General features: G+C 37.1%; 1 protein-coding gene across 1 annotated transcript in view; it reads left to right on the top strand.

The window, feature by feature from the left end:
- Positions 1-20,060, top strand: part of CSMD1 (CUB and Sushi multiple domains 1) — a 1,314,206-nt gene that overhangs the window by 1,032,029 nt on the left and 262,117 nt on the right. The window contains exon 23 of the mRNA XM_075498045.1: positions 6,055-6,211. Within this exon, the coding sequence (XP_075354160.1) occupies positions 6,055-6,211 (157 nt within the window). The remainder of the gene's footprint in view (positions 1-6,054; positions 6,212-20,060) is intronic.

The following is a 20,060-nucleotide window of genomic DNA, read 5'->3' as shown; positions in this document are numbered from 1 at the left end:
TCCATTAGTGGCTAAAGTATCTCTAGTATTCAGGTTTTATAAACTTGTCCATGCAGCTTCTGATTTCTTTAGTTAATCTATAGGAGATATTCTTCTAGACCGAGAAAAAATGTTCTTTCCAGTCTTGCCATGCATCATGAGATGATACTGACTGCCTGCTTACCACTAAAAAGACACTTTGGGATGATTAAAGTCTGCTAGCTGAAAGCAGAGAATATTCCAGCAAGCTACCGTAGGAAGCCAGCATGAAGAATTTTTGTTTTCCGAAACAATGCCAGTTATCTTAGAAACATAAGAGTTACTTTGCTGAGTTGAACCAAGTGGTCCATCCAGCTCTGTATGCTTTCTCTGATAATATAGATAGGTGGTTTTATTTAGGTAAAATATGCAAACTCGGCCACTGTCTGTGCTCCTTTGCCCTTATGCTCCCCCAACATCCACAGCTGTTGGGTGGAGTTAGACCACACTTTGCTGTCTCTTCCATCTCCTACTGACATGTTGTCTTTGAATTTTGGTAGTCCTTTAAATTCATTGATACTACTAGAAACCTCTTCTATGACAACAAATCCTGGAAATTCACTACATACTGTGTAAAGTAGTTTCTTTCATCTCTTTGAAATCAACATCATTAGTTGATTAATGAAACATAAATTTTCATTAAGTACTCCTTTGCTCTAACAATACAGGATTTGATGAATAGTTTTGCATTCATGCTCTCCAATACCTTCATGATTATGTAAACTTCAGTCATATCCCTGCTCAGCCTTCTCCTGTCCACACTTAGTCTCTGCTTCGAAGGTAGATGTTCCTCAATCATTGCCTGTGTCTGCAGTTTCCACAGCTCCACTCTGCCCTTCTGCACATGCACAGACCAGAACTGTACAGAAGACTCAAGAAATGGATACTACAAGGCAGTACTATATACAGAGGCAAAAGAGTGTCCTCTATTTTGTTTTTAACCTCCTTCAGTCCTCTACAAACTCATGTTTCAGTGCTACATCATCTTTAGGACTAATTGTCAATTTTGTTCATACACATGTGGAGTGATGTCTTCTCCTTCATACAGGGTCATACATTTGTCTTCTCCAATAATTTATCAGAGGTCACTATTGCATTCCTTTTCCATTTTATTTTTACATTTTTTCAAAGAAATTAGCCTTTTTAATATCAGTTAGGAAAAAAGGAAATATTTTATGGACTATAGCACCTAATTTTTCAGCAAGAAGGATGAGTTCATTCTCAGCTAGCATAATAGTTTAGTTTAGTTTAGTTTAGTTCCCTACAATGATTCAGAAATGTTCCTTAACTGTGGTTGCTTGCTTTGGTTGTAGCCTAGTTTAAGCAAATATATACTATATACTCTGTTCTTCCTCTTCCCTCTCCTGTCCTGTTTTGCATGGGAAGGAGATGTGAGCATGTGAGACAGAAATAAATTTTCATGTGCTCTGACCAGATCTACAATCTGAGCAGTTGGGAAATTAAGACACTCTCCGAAGGCTTACCTTTCCCACAGCTTTGGCAGGGCTGTGGACTTCTGAAGTTTGCTTTCTTTTCTATCTGTACCCTAAATATGAGCAAAATATGTTATAAACACCAGCCTTCTACCTTATGTCTGCACAGAAGAAAGCCCCAAGACTGCCTTGCAGGCAGCTTGCAAGGGATGCATTAAGGCTTAAGAATATTTATAAACCTTGTGCTGAAATATAGGGCATTTCCCCACCTCAGTACTTTACTCCGTTTTTAAAGAAAATATGTACATATGTAATGTTGCATTGGGTGCAGGCGCCCAGGCGCTGGCAGCAGGGCTGCAGGGCGGCCTCTGTGAGGAGAGGCCGGGGCTGCCCCGTGCCGGACACAGCCGGTTCCAGCCGGCTCCAACCGACCCACCGCAGGGCACGGCTGAGCCCCGCAGCCACGGTGGTGCTGCCTTGGAGAAAGTCTATTTGAGAAAAGGCAAAAAATGCTGCGCAGTAGTGTGTGAGAAAGAGGAGTGAGGAAAAAAAGCATGAGAAACAATCCTGATAATGCCAAGGTCAACCCACCACAAATGTCTTACAAAGTATATAATATCACTATTTGTTTGAGGTAGGATTGCTACTAATTCCATGAGGATGTAATGAAAAGATTTGGGAATATATACAGGAAGATGCATAACAATGTCAGGAAGCTATATAGGAATTATCTCTCAAACCATAAAGGCAGTATTTTAAAAGCATTTCCCTTTGGGATGATTTTATGCCATAAAGATCTCTGCAATTAGGGAAAATTGCGAAGTTTAGTTGTAAGTAATTTCTTTTTACTGTCAGAATGAGAAACTGGAGTTTAAGAAACTCTAGCCAGCATTTCCTTCTCCTTCAGGTGAGTGTTTTTACATTCCCACAGCAGGTGCAGGCACATTAGCACCGTTACTAGAGCATTTCGCCTCATGAATAATCGTAGCACTGTCCTCTTCTCTTGCATGCATATTTTACACCCAGCAGTAGAGCAAGCACTTCCCTTTTAGTTCCTCACAAATGTTTAGGAGAAATGGGGTGCCCCTGAATGTTCTGGCTACATTTGTCTTGGTGCTCCAAACAGTGCTGTGATCATTCCCTGCTGCCCCCAAGGCCAGCTTCTGCAGTTTGACTACATCCATAACATTAAACTCTCTAATCTTACAAAACAAGGTGGCTCACTCAAACTGTCTCTCAGAAACAGTCCCTGGCCTGTGCAGCTCCTGGACTAATGCTTTCTCAGGAAAGATTTGTGAGGGTGTTAGTAAGTCTGCGCTAAATGTGTGCCAAGGATGTACTGACAATAAATACTGTGTAGACAGTCAAGTTGTGGTGACTGGACTCCTACTCTGGCACTGTTTACTTGCTTTGAAAATATAAACCACCTTCAGCTGTGTATATTCAACTAGGTTTACTGTTGGCACAAGTGGGAATATTGAGGCTGGATATTGAGGCTGTGGTGCATAGGGAATAACATATAATTTGCAAGGGTATTTCTGACATCAGTAAGACCAATGTGCATGAGGAAGGGTGAAAACTAATGCTTTCAAGGAGAATATGTGCAGGTTAATGACTATAAGTCGTGGTCAAAGCTTTCTATAGCTGTGCCAATGTTTGAACTTGAATTAGCAAGAAAGAAGTCTGAACTCAAGTAAAGAAATAGAAACAGAATCACCATTTTGAGGCATATGGCAAAACTGAGTACCTGGATTATGTATTTATTTTAAAGCTTATCCTTTCTCACTCACTAACACTTCAGCTTCCTGATCTCCCTGCTTTAAATGCCACTTGAAATTTCATGAAAGTGGCTACCTATGGTAAATCTTTATAATGCAATCACCATAAATTTGTCAGAGATAAGAGGAAAACCAGAATGTAATTTCATGACTTTCATCTATTTGGCCAAATAGACCTTCCTTTTTTCTTCATGACAGAGAAAATAGTAATTGTAGCATGTGAATTATATTCAAATGGGTTCTCCTAAATGAGTTAAACGTGCAGTATGTATGAGTTAATAGTGATAAGTCTAGACTAGTGTATTAAATGTGTTCTCTGGCTCTGGAGACAGTCACATATGACAGAACACAGTGGTTGCACACAAGCTGCCTATTGGGAACGGTCCTTGGCCCACACTAATTACCAAACCATGACCAAGAATTGTTAGGAAAATGCTTTTTCTTTCCCAGAGATGGTTCCAACAAGTTGTCAGTATAGACAATGGAGATTCAGTGCTTACATTTGTTCACTAACGCTGTTTCAATTACTAGAGTAGACATGTACCTACTTATGTCTGTAATGTTAACAACAGCTGGACAAGTGTCACCAGTTAAAAATTGTCACAGCTTTTTTTACAGTTGCCTTCACATGATCCCTCTTATCTCATTTTTATTTCATAAAGCAATGTTTTCATTTGTGTCTGGATTCATCTTGAGAGATACTATTATTTAACTTGCTGATCCTCAGGTAGGAGGAGTACCTGTAACAGTCAGTGAGGTAGAACACTGTTGGAACAGGGTGTCTAAGGGAAAATTGCAGTAAATAGTTGTTTTGTTGTTTTGGGGTTTTTTTTTAAGATGAATAAAAATAACTTTTTTTAAACATAGATAGCATTTTTTTATTAATGACAATGAAAAATAGATTATTCCATTCAAAATAATATCTCTCAGACCAAGTAAAATATATCTGTGCTTTTTGCATTAAAGTGTAATCAGAATGTTATTAAAAAATAAATCTTCTGGTGAACAAATGCTTATTTATTCTGTACAATAGATTTCCAGCTCTGATAAATAAAGTGTAATCAGTCCGTGAAAGTGATCTGTAGTTCTGGCCCAGGACAATGGCAGAAGCTTGGAAGCATTTTTTTCAGATACTCTTAGCACAGCTTAAAGTAATATTTCTGCCAAGAGGAAGACATTAAGTATGTGTTACTGCTCACACAAATCTTAAATACAATTGATTGTGTCTTCCGATAGCTCATCAGTGTGCCCTCATATAAGACAATCTTTGCCTTAGTAATAAGGACAGAATGTATTTTTTATCAATGGCTAGCATAATATATTATTTTTGAAAAGCTTCTTTTAGGGAAGGTAATTATTTATAACTGTGTATGTTTATTAAACTAAATTTATGCTTTTATCTAAAAAAATCTTTATGCACGTTTTTATTATTTTATTTTGTTAATGTCAGCACTTGAGATGAATGAGGTACTTTCAAGACATTCACCTATATTGATGGTATGCTGGTATTTTCTCCACTGAGAAAATAGCTCTGCTTTTAACTGTTGTTCATCATCCATAAATGTAGTTGCAGTGGTCTGTCCTCTCAAAAGATGCATTTCTAAATTTCATTAATAGATCTAACTGGACATTCAAATAGGAAGAAGTGTCTGTGACTCAAATGTAGCAATTTGTTAAATGGGTCACTACCTGCTTCTGGCTGGGATCAGTAGAAATCCTCAGTGTACCACAAGGTCTGACAATGGAGAGATGAAGATCCAGAGCTTAAGATATTTACTATAATTGTAGCTTTTGCACTAGTTATCTACTGTCACTCTAGGACATATGAGGTCAGGGTAAATTATCTTTTACTTCATATTAGAAACCAGCTGTTCAGATTCATTACTTGCTTTTGTATAAGCATCCACATGATGTATGGTATATGTTTTGGAAGTATGAAACACACTTCATATTTGCCTATTTTTCCATGAGAAAGTACAGGTAATTTATTTAATTTAAAGAAGAAATTAGCTTTTTAAAATTCATCTTGAGACAAAAAAAAAAAACAAACCAACCCAACAGAAGACTATTCTGGTGCGTTATGGCTTTCAAGGTTTTGCAATACGCAAAAATAATTTTTCACCCCCTAGCCAACTCTTTGTACTTGTCCTGTATCGGTGAATGTTCTTATTCATTCTAGGATTTGAAAAATCACAGAGGTTAATATTGTTGATTTTGTCCTCTATCGAAAGTTTTCAGTAAAGTAACATGGTAAATAAGAACATCTCTACACATAGTTTGGAAATAGACTCACGTATTTTTTTAAAGACCTATCTTTCTTTGTAAAAACCTATAGTAAAACAAAAATTACTGCAGGCTCAGAGTCTGAAATAAAAGGTGACAGATTGACTTTAATGCCCCAGTTCTGCTGTTGATATCTCCAGACAGGAGAGAAGAGAGTAGGTAAACCCTTACAGCCTTACTTCAATGGTGATTTCAGAAATTATACTTCTGTTAGCCTTTGTGAATAATTGTGAAAAATAAGCTGAGCTTATGAAACCTCAGAAGATAGAGTCATGTATAAATATTAATGTCATTCAAGATGAACTCACAAAACTGAAATGGAAAAAAGACTATAAAACACCTTAAGGGTGACAGAATATTTTATAATTCACTGAACTGCATAACCAAGTGGTATGTACCTAACAAAATGGAAACATTAACTTTTTTGACAAAGTATTGGCAATACATAGCTACCTTTGGAAGTATTGTATAAAGATAAACTAATGTTTTTCAAATATTTAGATTTGATGTCCAGTTTCATACTATTATTTTGTTTCTACAAGGTGTATGATGGAAAAGACAGTTCTTCACGCTCTCTGGGAGCCTTCACCAAAAATGACATGATGGGAGTTATCCTTAATAGCACCTCTAACCATCTGTGGATAGAGTTTAATACCAACGGATCTGATACTGACCAAGGATTTCAGCTCACTTACACAAGTAAGTAGCTCACAAATATGGTCTGATTGACTATTTTGTGGGGAAATGTGTACTTCCCACCTGCAGTGATTTCTTATGGAATGGTGAAGATAATTTCTTAGAATGTGCTGTGGTTAGGAGACTAAATTTTACTTGTCTACATGGCTGGATAGGTGTTAGTAATTAAGAACATTACTAAAAGCAAAACCGTAACCTTTAAAATTTAGAAAGCATTATTATTTTGAACACTTAGCAGTGGGGTTTGAAAACCAGTGAATTGTGACATATGTGGGTTGAACATATTTGTGTTATACGGTAACAGAAAACTTATACAGAGCCAGATTTTAAAAATGGAACATTCAATCCCTGCAGTCAAATTTAAAAAAATAAGAGTACAAATGAGAATAAAAAGAAAACGATATGGCTGGGTGCACACTCTTAACGTGTCCTGACTGCTTGTCAGGATCAGGGTGGAGTATGCTGGAAGGAGAGCTGATTGAACAAGTTCTGACAAGCAGTGCACTTGTCCTACAGTTTGCATAGTGATAGTGTCCTATCACCTTTTGGTGGTGATAGCTTTGGGGATAAATAGTTTGTTTCCAACACACATAAAGAGATATTTTGTCCAGGTTTCAAGGAATCTCCAAGTTTATTGCCTTTTACATCAGCTTCCATGAGCTCCTGTTGAATCCTGCAGAGCAGAGCACCACATCATACTGTGGCACAGACATGGAATCATAGCTCTTTCTAGTACATCTGCTGGTTTCCCTTTGGATTGCAGCCAGCTGTGGAATAAGCAGAAATCATTCACTTTCCCCTCTCTCTTTCTGCTGTGCCTGGTAAATCTGAAATTTTATCATCCTATCTTCAGTGTTTTTTTCTTACAGAACCATGAAGGACAGGAAGCTTTCTCTGGCTAGATGAAATTTATTAAAGGGACTATTTTATGTTATGTTATGTTATTTTATTTTATTTTATTTAGATCTAGATAGTCTATATTCTTTCATTTTGTTTCAGAACCCAGAAAGAATCACTAGGCAAATCTACTCTGATTTGCCTATAGAGATTGTAGAATTTTTCCTTTGATAAAAGGAACAAAACATTTGTTTTAAAAATAATCTTATTTTAAGGGCTCTGATTTCAAGGGACTTGAATCAGTTCCTTTCAAATCCTGCTACAGTGATCAGTTCCACCTACTGTTTAGAAACAGCATTTTATTTAACGATGGAATTTTGTTTAATTTCTGCATCCAATAGCTTAATTTTGTTACACTTCAGTTCACAATTCTAATAAGATTTGCTCTCCCATACCAGATTTTTCTATGTAAGTTAACATATGATAATTCATGTCTTAAGGGTTTTTTTCCTGGCTGTTTGATTAGTTTTGAATCTTTGTTTTCTATTCTTCCAAGTATTTTCACATTTTCTGAAGTGTATAGACAGAATTTGACACAGTCTTCTAACAGTAATCTTAACAATACTCTGTACAGAGGCAAAACTCACTTTCCTATGTCTTCATAACATTTTACTTTTTTTTGTTGCCACATATTTCATTTAATATATCATATGTGATCAATTTGCAGCAGTTCATGTTGAAATGTTTATCTGTAATGAGTTTTCCTCCCTCCTGCCTGCTCTCACATGAGACAGTCCCCATTTGTAAATACAGTCTAATTCCTTACTTTTCACATGTATTTTCAGGAAGCCAAATTCAATATAATACATTTTGAGATAGTGACCATCTAACCAGGAGATTTCCGTCAACTGTAACAAGAAAACATATTCTATGTTTTTTCCAAACATTTCAGTGTGGGACTTTTCACTATTTATAAATTAATACAAGCAGAAGATGTATTCTCTTGGAATGCTTTGAAAATTGACTGCAGTGCTGACTCCCATCCTTTTTCTGAAGGAGTTCAATCCTAGCAATATTTTAAAGACTAGATACACCAGAAATTTATACACATTGTTTGATGGGGTTGGAGTTTTTGGTGCCGTTCCAATGCAGTTACTAAACAAATGCATCCTTTTTGCATTTGGTAAATACATCAAACCCAAAATGCTAATTATCTGTTCATATTAATCAAGCTGTAGTTTACAGCTGGAATTAACTTCCCTGAAAGATTACTCTGCAGTTTATTTATTCACTTTTCAGATTGAAATATGATGCCAGATACTTTAAAATTACTAAAACAAAGAAAAAAGAGAGTGTTAAAATGTGGTCTCACTAAAGGAAATGAGAAATATATATGCTGGAGTGAATGAAATTGAATAATGAATACGAATATCATAAGACTGTTAGAAAGAGCTAAAAGTGATGGTGTAAATCTAGTGGTAAATCAATTCTGGTTATTCCCTATCTGGTTGCTGAGTTCTTGCTGCCCACAAGGGATACATCAACTACCCTTAACTGTAGGTCTTTGTAGTACTTTTCTTCCCATTAATCCTATTGAAATTAAGATTAGTGCAGCTTTGAAGCTTGAATTTTAGAACTATTGCAATGTGTTATTAAAAAGACTAACTTAAAAGTTTACTATTTCAGTTCTGTGCAACTAGCCTTCCATCTTTTTTAACATTGTGAATTCTATGGATGATGTTAAATTTACAAATACTACAGAAGAAAAAGCTAATGATCCGTGAGAACAGAAATGCGGATAAAGAAACTTTTATTTCTGTTTTCAGAATCTCATTACTGACATAATAAAACAGAATTCTCTAAACTCAGAATCTGAGTTGTTTGTATAAATCAGAATATAAGCAGATATTAAAAGGAAATCAAAAAAGGATTCAAGTTCTAATGAAATCAGCTATACAGGAAAATGCTTCAGGGTAAGAACAATACAGAATGGAAGCTTGAAATTATAGTAATTTTATTCTTTGATCTATAACTACAAGATGGTTTCAAGGAAATGGATTTAGCACAATGGGTAGAGAGACTTTTTTACTGGAAAGGATCATGAAAAAATCTGTAGTCTTTCTCAACTTAACTGTTTTGAGCAACTAAGAAATATTTTGACTGAGGACTAAAATAATAGTGATTGTATTTAAGGAAACTGCTTCAGAAAAATGGAGACAATAATATTTTGTTAATATTTTAGCCTGAGAATGGCAGAGTAAGTATATACGAATGAGAGTCAGTGAAACTGTAATTTGAGCAATAGCTGAAGCTGAGTCTACCAGAGGAGAAAAAACAAAGAGGAATAAAGTAGAAAACTTGTCTACTTCATGTAAAACAAGTTTATAAAAAGCCAATTCCTTAAAACTAGGCTGAAAATGTGTTAGGATGAATATGGGAAAGTGTCTGTTTTCACTTACAGTACCTCTAGACTGGTGTCAGAGGGAATGACTCTGAACATTCATATCTCAGTGCTGAGGAAATGACAACATAAGCTTGATGGGACTAAATTTTTTACCTGAGGATGATCTCAGGATGGTTTTAATAGATTATTCCATCTTAAATGTCTTTATATACCAATGACATAGGAGTAAGAGAGTCTTTTAATATGAGAAGTTAGTGGATTATTTTAGTCTTAAGAATGAAGCCAAAATTGTACAAATTTTCCTTTATTATATTTCTTACTCCCCTCAAACAGAGCCTGCAAAAATAGCAAAGTTTTTCTTCTCCCCCCTCCCCAATATATTTTTCTTTTTAACCATCATGAGAAGTGTTTGTAAAATCCAAGGAACAAAAAAGGACTTTTAAGATGGCTTTAATTCCCTAAGAGTAGAGGACATCAATAGAGGTCTGCATGTAAAAATACAGGTTTATACACGTTGTAGCCACAACTGACTCATGTGGCAGTTACTTTTTTTGATTGAGAAAATGTCAGTTCTTCTTTCATAATTTCATTTTTATGATTTTTTTTTTCCCCCCTGTCCAATTAGAACTTTTCTCCCTGAGACACCTCTAGTTTTTGTGGGGAAGAGAAGATGTAGCCATAGGCATGCCCACAGCTGCACCTACCTTTCCTGTTCACTGCTCGGTTAGAAGATTTGGCCATTCTGGTATAAAGAAGCCAGTGCTTTGTGCTGTCATGTCAGTAGCACTTAATGTTAAATTGACATTCAAATTAAAATGAAATGTTATTGATGCCACACAGTGATGGGCAGTAAAAGCAAAACACAGCTGTCTGGTAAAAGTAACAGACTGAAACTTTAAATAAGGAGCAATGCAGTACAGCCTCTGAATAACAAACAGGCAGTATCCCTGCAGTGTCTAACCACTCCCCTATCACAGTCCTGACACAAGAGGAATTTTAACAGTGGCTGTTTTCACTCATCATGTGGAGAACTGAACTTACTCTCACTTGTGTCACAAGTGCTTCCTTGCTATTTTTTAATCCTCATTCCTTGAACATAGTCTCACTTTTCTTAGCTATTGGAAAAACAAAAACAGTCCCTCCACACTTTATCATGCAAGTTATATAGAAACGTTTTGTGACTCTCTGAGTGCTGCATAATGCTGACTACTCTGTGGTCTGTATGGAGTTGTATAGATCACAGAGTACTCAGCACTATACTGTACTTCCACAGTGATCACTCTTAACTCCTGTGAAGATAACTTGTACAGTAATTTTACTTGTGTCTTATTTGGTGCACATAGATGTCAATGCAAAAATTACTTTCACAATTTCTGTTTGCCAGTACCTGTGTCATCGATTATCTTTTAAAGACATTGCCATTTTATGTACATGTCCAAAATTCATAGAAAGAAGGTAAAACTCTTAAAACTATCTTCATATCTCAAAACAAAGGCTTCAACAAAGAAGGCAGTGTCTGTGCTTCCTGTTCAAATACTGGTCCATCCTTGTTTTCTCAGTAAAAGTTCCCACACAGTTGAGAAGAAAATACTCTTTCCTTTCACAGTATCGGCTAGAACTCTCAAAACTCATTTCTTCTCATGGTGCCTGAAGATGGGTGTCTATATTCATGATACCATCCACCCAAGTCCTCAGAAAGTATCCTGGGGTTGTGATGTGTAAGGAACTTTACCACTATGTAGAACTGCTCTTTGGACTCTCCTCAGACCTGAGGGCTTTTATCAAGTTCCTTGCCTCATGTCTGTCTGAGATAGCATGAAGTTGCTCTCGGTCCTTATCTGGATATGTACTTTTTTAGGAGCAGCTTATCTAGATTTCTGTTGAAATTTCATGGTTCCTCAGTCCTGTGCAGAATATAATAGAAGCAAAAGCTTCATCTATCTGCAGAATAAGCCTTGGAGTCCATTGTAATGAGTCAGTGAAAGGGTCTATCCAGAAATACTGACAGATATTATCTGTAGGAATGTGCCTGGCTGCACTGGGGCCACTCAGCAGTATGTTCTGCCTCACAACAGACTCCTGTGTGTTTCAGGAACATGCAGAACTAGTTACAGACATTATAAAGTCTGAAAACCATTCAGAGATTTGTGGCATACTCTGTAGCTAGATTTTAACGTTCTGAAGGCCTTTCACTCAACTTTTCCTGATTCGCAGCTATAGATTAAGAAGGAAGTTCCATGTTAGTTCCTCAACACTTGTCTTTTATTTGTATCCTCCATTTCCCTATGATGTGAAATTAGATATTTTCCTGCACTTCTGTGCTGAGATGGAAATGACGGCTGGAAAAATTCTCACTAAGGATTTGTCTTTTTGAGAGTGAATATTATGTAGACTGAGATCTTAATGTTAACTTCATCTAATTTTGAATCCATGACCATTTCTTTCACTGAAAGGAGAATTCTGGGTGGCTATCATTTCTGCCAGAAGAGTGGACAAGATTGAGGCCCTTGAGCTGAGCTCAACTGCATAGAACTTGCATCAAACTCTATCTAGTGTTTCTAAAAGAAAACAGATTTAGGATTGTGCATGGATAGATTTATTTTTTTTAGATGTAGGTTTAATATTTTTATTTGCATTTATCATCCTCTATATTTAGCATGCATAATTAGCTAAATAGCTACATACTAGCATGCATAGTTAGCTAAATAGCTACATAGTTACATATTCTTTTCACTGGTCTCAAGATATACTTTTCAGTTTAAGAAAAGAAATTTTGAAGTACGTTTCTCAGACATGATGCACTGGTTTGGCATTCTTAGTATTCTGTTATTGCTAAAGACTTAGTTTTAATTTTCAGTTTAAGTTCTGTGTTATAAACATTCTCTTCCCCTACATCTTTCAAGGAATAGTGGAAGTTAGTGCATGGAAGGTGAATCTGAATTAGCATAATGTAAATTTATATAAATGGTTTAAACCTGGAAATTAATTTAAGAGAATCCTGAACTAAAATTTAATTTAGTTCATTTCCTATTCTACAGTAATTGAAAATGTTAAAAGAATGTCAGTGAAAACAATGCTCTGAAACTGCAAACTCAGTCAATTATTCTAGCACACAAGCAGACCCAAATTCAGAAATATAGTGGTTTTGCTTCAGGCTGTATAGTGTCAGTTGAGCAGAACAATCCAGTAATGAAAAGAAGTGCCTGCAGTTTCTTTTCAGTAACTAATTGGTGTATAAGATCTGTTCCAAAGAGAACCTTCACACACTGCAGTAAAAATGTAAGACAAAATTAAATGAAAATAAGCATAAGGCAAAAATCATTAAATGAGTATGTCTTAACCTATACATATATATATTCACAGGTCATTTTAAGAGCAGTATAATTATGTGACTAACGCCAAATTAATGTATGCTATATTGCATGCATAGAAACAACTATTCTAAAAGAAAGTCAAAGTTGCAAAATTGAGAAGTCAAAATTTAATAAATACCAAAAGAAAGGTTTGTTAGATATTTTAATTCAGTTCACTCATGTACAAGAATTATGATATCCTGTTTAATAACATGATCACATCATAGTCTCTTCCCTCCCTCCCCCACAAAAAAGTAAACTGCTTTCTCTTTCCAACACGTTCAACACTTACATAATCTGACCACATTCTCAAAGCTATGCTTCTCCTATGCACTGAACGATATATCTGTTCAGGGTAACACGATAAGGAAAGATTTTTTAAAAATCTTATTCTGTGAAAATCAAAAGGTTTCATTAGATCAGGATGAATTTGCATTCAGTTTTAAAGCATAGAAGAAAAAAAAAAAATCCTGAATAAGGCATTCAGGATTTACAGCACAGAAGGCTTTACTAGGGTTTTCCATTGTGGTGAATTTAGAAAGATCAGTGGTTTTGCTTTTGTTTTGTTTCTTCTGTTCAGAACGAAACTGAACTTCAGTTTCATAACCTAATTCATTAAGTACTTCCTCTGTATGGGTCTACCTCACAGAATAAGTAACATATCAAATTGTACAGTCTAAAAGTAATTTGGATAAAATTAGGATTTAAGGAATTGCTGTTTAAAACCAAAAAGACACAATGGTTACCTGTTTCTCTGTTTACATGTCATATTGTAGCTTATTTGTATGTCATGCTTTTTCCTGCAACCAAAGTTCCAAGCACCCCAAAATTAATGAAAAAAAACCCCTTATCTTATTAGTAAATGAGCAGAAAACATGAAGATCTTTTTTGCAAACAGAAGATATTCAGAGCATTTAGATGAAATTAAGCATTGTTTCATATCATCATAATCAGTATAGTGTAATCTCTATTTTTAGAGCCATACCTTACAGTTTTGAAACTTTTTGGCAAAGAAACAAAATAAGGTATCATGTTATGATGTTTTTTAAAAAACAAAAAGCTACAGATTAATCTAGAAAGCTTATAAGTAAAAAAAAAAAAACAACACCCCCCCCAATCCCAAAAACTTTGTATGAACTTAAAAAATATCAATTTTATAACAGTCTGTATAATGAAGGTTGTTTTCCACTTTTCATTAAAAGACTTTTTTAATCACCTTTGAAACTGCTGAATCTAACTTAGGCAAAATATCTTTTTTTTTCCCCAAAGATGGAAACATTGAAAACTATTTTATTTGGTGAATATAAACATTGTATTAACCTTTTATTTTAAAAGTTATATTATCACATGCTTTGGCAATGAAAATGCTGGCATGGTGATGTTTGTGCCACAGCTTGGCATTTTGCCCATCTCAGGAAAATCTTCCCAAATTTGTGAAGATATAAATCTATAACTAGCTAGATTTTATGTGAGCAAGTCCTACGCTACGAATAAGCACTCTGAAATATTTTTTCTTTAATAAGCAGTCTCAGAAGTCCTGGATTAGGATGCAGGTGAACAGTTTGTCCATCTGTACCAGGTTTGGCTGGGATGGAGTTAATTTTCTTCAGTTAATGCTGAGCAGTGCTTGCACAGTGTCAGGGCCTTACCTGTTACTTACTCTGCCACCCCGGCAGGTAGGCTCAGGGTGGGCAAGAGGGTGGGAGGCGACACAGCTGGGACACCTGACCTGAATTAAACAATGAGATATTCCGTCCATGTGACATCATGCTTAGCAATAAAACTTTGGGGAGGTTTTTCTGAAGTAGCCATTGCTTGGGGACTGACTGGGCATCAGTCTGCTGGTGATAAGCGATTCCTTTTGCATCACTTGTTTGGTTTTTTTTTTCCTTTTCCTTTTTTATTTTCCTTCACTTAGTAAACTGTATTTATCTTGACCCATTAATTTTCTTGGTTTTGTCTTTCCGATTCTCTCCCCCATCCTGCTGTGGGGGAGTGAGAGAGCAACTGGGTGGGGGCTTACCTGCCAGCTGGGGTCAACCTACAAACCATCCTGTGTTCTCAGTGCCTACTGTCTTGTACATAGCCTGAGAAAGTGAGGATAGTGCTGTTTGATTGCAATACCAAGCAAATAAAAGCCAGACTTAGAGAGGAGGGAAGAAGATAGAAGGAAGGGAATAGATGGGCACCTCTCATGTTTCTGTGTCTGCAGCTTGGAATAAGGGAAGCTGCAGTACCAAACCAAGGAGATTTGAGAAGTTCAGCAGGCAAGAAGAGCGCCACAGGGTATCGGGAAGATGATGTTTGAGACAAAAAAACTAGGATACACATGTAAGAAAGGAGGAGAGCAAGACAAGCTCTCCGAGAAACATTGGAAGCATATGGAGTGGAGGACTGAGACTGCATTGGTAAGAAGAAGGTTGCAAGGATGAAACTGGGAAGAATCACAAAAAATAGAACAGTGGTGCCATGCTGTGACAGGAGTACAGGCTGAATAGTCCATGATTATTAAACTCTGCTCTCCAAAAACACTTGGAGTGAAAACCAGGCTTCTGTTTGAATTAAAATACGTGTATTGCAAATATACATAAACAAGATGAATCATGTGTTTAAAAAAGCTCTCTGAACATTTCAAAAAAACACATTTTATTTAGTTTCCAACAATTACATAATTTGTCATCCTTAAATCACTGAATTATACCTCTGTGCATGGGATTAGAAAGAAGAAGGATGTTAACTATTTCTCACTTTCAATTAAGGAAAAAAGAAATTTGATATGAGGTCTTAGAATATGTGAAAAAGGTAATTTGTTAAAAGTTATTTTGATTTGGTTTTGATAATTGCCAGTTATAGAATCATAAAATCATAGAACTGTTTAGTTTGGAAAAGACCTTTAAGATCATCAAGTCCAACCATTAACCTAGCACTGCCAAGTCCACCACTAAACCATGTCCCTAAGCACCACATATACACGTCTTTTAAATACCTCCAGGGATGGTGACTCAACCACTTCCCTGTGCAGCCTGTTCCAATGCTTGACAACCCTTTCAGTGAATAAATTTTTCCTAATATCCAATCTAAACCTCCCCTGGCGCAACCTGAGGCTGTTTCCTCTTGTCCTATCGCCTGTTACTTGGGAGAAGAGACCGACCCCCACCTCGCTACAGCCTCCTTTCAGGTAGTTGTAGAGAGTGGTAAGGTCTCCCCTCAGCCTCCTTTCTCCAGGCTAAACAGTCCCAGCTCCCTCAGCTGCTCCTCATAAGACTTGTGCTCCAGACCCTTCACCATCTTCGTTGCCCTTCTCTGGACACTCTCCAGCACCTCAGTGTCTTTCTTGTAGTGAGGGGAGCCCAAAACGGAACACAGTATTCCACGTGCGGCCTCACCAGTGCCGAGTAGAGGGGGACAATCACTTCCCTGCTCCTGCTGGCCACACTATTTCTGATACAAGCCAGGATGCCATTGGCTTTCTTGGCCTCCTGGGCACACTGCTGGGTCATGTTCAGCTGGCTGTTGACCAACACCTCCAGGTCTTTTTCCGCCAGGCAGCTTTCCAGCCACTTTTCCCCAAGCCTATAGTGATGCATGGGGTTGTTGTGACCCAAGTGCAGGACCTGGCACTTAACCTTGTTAAGCCTCATACAGTTGGCCTCGGCCCATCGATCCAGCCTGTCCAGATCCCTCTGTAGAGCCTTCCTACCCTCAAGCAGATCAACACTCCTGCCCAACTTGGTGTTGTCTGCAAACTTACTGAGGGTGCACTCGATCCCCTTGTCCAGATCATTGATAAAAGTTATAAAATGCAACTGGTCCCAATACTGAGCCCTGGGGAACACCACTTGTGACCAGCTGACAACTGGATTTAATTCCATTCACCACAACTCTTTGGGCCTGGCCATCCAGCCAGTTTTTTACCCAGACAAGCGTACGCCCATCAAAGCCATAAGCGGCCAGTTTCTCCAGGACAATGCTGTGGGAAACAGTGGCAAAGGCTTCACTAAAGTCTAGATAGACAACATCCACAGCCTTTCCCTCACCCACTAAGCAGGCCACCTGGTTGTAGAAGGAGATCAGGTTGATCAAGCAGGACCTGCCTTCCATAAACCCATGCTGACTGGGCCTGATCACCTGGTTGTCCTGTACGTGCCGCATGATGACACTCAAGATGATCTGCTCCATAACCTTCCCCAGCACTGAGGTCAGGCTGACAGGCCTGTAGTTCTCTGGATTCTCCTTCTGGCCCTTCCTGTAGGTGGGCATCACATTTGCTAACCTCCAGTCAACTGGGACCTCCCCAGTTAGCCAGGATTGCTGGTAAAGGATTGAAAGTGAGCACTTGGTGAGCACTTCTGCCAGCTCCCTCAGTACCCTTGAGTGGATCTCATCCAGCACCATAGACTTGCGTGTGAATAAGTGGTGTAGCAGGTCACTAATCATTTCCCCTTGGATTATGGGGGCTTCATTCTGCTCCCCATCCCTGTCTTCCAGATCAGACCAGAGAACAACTGGTCTTACTGTTAAAGACTGAGGCAAAGAAGGCATTAAGTACCTCAGCCTTTTCCTCATCCTTTGTCACTATGTTTCCCCCACAGTCCAATAAAGGATAGAGGTTCTCCTTAGCCCTCCTTTTGTTGTTAATGTGTTTATAGAAACATTTTTAATTGTCTTTTACAGCAGTAGCCAGATTAAGTTCTAGTTGGGCTTTGGCCCGTCTAATTTTCTGCCTGCATAACCTCACAACATCCTTGTAGTCCTCCTGAATTGCCTGCCCCTTCTTCCAAAGGTCATAAACTCTCCTTTTTTTCCTGAGTTCCAGCCAAAGCTCTCTGTTCAGCCAGGCCGGCCTTCTTCTCCGCTGGCTCGTCTTTCGGCACATTGGGATGGCCTGCTCCTGCGCCTTTAAGATTTTGTTCTTGAAGAATGTCCAGCCTTCCTGTACTCCTTTGCCCTTCAGGGCTACCTCCCAAGGGACTCTATTAACCAGGCTCCTAAACAGGCCAAAGTTTGCCCTCTGGAAGTCCAAGGTGGCAGTTCTGCTGACCCCCCTCCTTACTTCTCCAAGAATTGAAAACTGTCATGTTGTGATCGCTATGCCCAAGATGGCCTCCAACCATCACATGATCCACAAGTCCTTCTCTGTTAGCAAACAAACCTTTTAAAGGACTCCTGGTTTTTCTGTGTATGGGTCAGAGATTCTCATCCAATCTAAAGCCACTAGGTTTTCCTGTTGTAATTCACATCTATTATCAAGAAAATAGCTGCTTTTTAAAATTTCCTGTTAAAAAGTTTAAAATGCAGTTATGTTTTAAAGGTGAGAAAGAGAGGGGCTAGCAGAGGTCACCACAGATGTCCATAGGCATGTGTTGTTTTACATTTATATTGAAATTCTATCTTTAGAATATGAAAGTAAGATTTTTCAGTGATGCCAATTCTGGTAGGCTTCTTAAGTGTATTTGTTTCTCAACTGCTGATGTATGCATCCTAGCTATAGTGTGTGATGGAAATTTATAAGCAGACTTCAGCTAAATTCATAATCTCAGATGTGCTGGCCTAAAAATTATGTTACTTTAATATTAAATAAGTTATCATATTTGAAGCATTATTTCTGAGACCTTATTGAGAACACAGAGTTTCCATGAATTTGTCAATGCAATGGCTGGAAGGACAAAACTTCTTTACCTCTTTGCCACCTCAACCTGAACTTTTTCTCTCCTATTTTAAAAAAAATCTATTTCTATGAAGCCATTATAGACTTTGCCATTATATGTATGTTCAGTTGGATTTACTGAGTTTTAGCTGGGAATTGTTCGAAAAGTTTGCCCATTTCCTCTGCTATTCACAAAAAGACTCCTGTTGGTTTGCAGTGCATTATTTCCTCTTTTCCCAGTTTTACAAGTAGACAGTAGTGTTACTAACAATTTCTTCCCACTCCTGTAATTACCAGAATTTTCCCACAAACAAAAATTCGTGTCTGAAAGCTTAAGACACTTGAACAGAACTGCCAATATCTTATTGTTCTTTACCCCTGGCCTTCTTGCCCACTTTGGCCTCATGTTGGATGAAAAATTATTATTTCCAGTTTAGGATTATTGGCTCAACCCTCTCTGTTTTGGGAAAGAGAAGCTGCAGCTAATGAGTATGAGACAAGGGCAACAAATGTCATTATTATCCAACTAATTGTCTTATTGATAAGCATTTCCTTAAGTCAGGTAGATGATCTGTACCTAGAAACCTAGGATGATGGACTAATCTTTCTTGCAAGCTCCTTCTTGCTGCAATTCAAATGTAATATCTTTTAGGTGCCTCATTGTTGATTTGCTAACTGTTAAATATATAAAAGTTTGAAACATAACAATCTAATTATAAAATCTAAGCAACACAAATGTAAACATATTATTCTGTTTATTATTCTATTATTATTCTATTATTCTCATACTGTTATACAAGAGTAAAACCTTATATAGGGTTGGCGTTTTTTTAATGTTAGATATTTCAAGTCGTTTGTATGTGCCCCTGAGATCAAAGTTTTATTTTAGCTTTCTTCTGACTGATTTTTTCCCTTTCTGAAAACTTTTCAAATGACTTCTTCTTCATGTAAAATTCATAACAATTTTTAAAATTTTGAAATTAAAAATTTTGAAATTCATTTGTAAGAATTTTAACAGTTCAGATGCAGGAATGTGACTGTTTTCTCCCCTCTCTTTATTATATGAGGGAATTATACTTCAACAGATTAAGCTTGTTGCCCTAAATCTAGTCATTTTTTGTAACTGAAGATTAGCAATAAATAAGGAACATATTTTTCAGTCATCAAAACTATGTTTCTAATTATTTAAAACAGTAAAAAAGTTATTTAAGAATAAAATTAAGATTATTCCTTCAAAAGTTTATGCATAGTATTAAAATCACCCTACCAAGATTAAGTGTATATGATATATGAGCAGAATTAGGGATACATGTAGAGAGCAGACTTTTTGGAAGAAAGATAGTTAAAGAACATGAATGCTATAAACCTATTTATTTCTATTTTTTCCAATTCCATAAACTTTCTAGGTGAAGAAAGTTGCTTAAGACAGAATGATGAAAGGTAGACAAGATTTATGTGTTTCTCATTATCTAAGTTGTTCACCACAGTGTATTTAGAACTTGATTTTCAGAAGTGTTGGGTATCAATACCACTAGCCGGAATAACCAGTGCTGTGTGCACATCGTTCCCCTGTCAGTGTGTGAAAGAATGAGCACAGCTGCAGATGATGGG

This window comes from Mycteria americana, chromosome 3 (genome assembly GCF_035582795.1).
Source record: "Mycteria americana isolate JAX WOST 10 ecotype Jacksonville Zoo and Gardens chromosome 3, USCA_MyAme_1.0, whole genome shotgun sequence".
Lineage (NCBI taxonomy): Eukaryota > Metazoa > Chordata > Aves > Ciconiiformes > Ciconiidae > Mycteria > Mycteria americana.
Note: the sequence above shows the minus strand (reverse complement) of the source record. Positions and strands in the feature narration are given on the sequence as shown.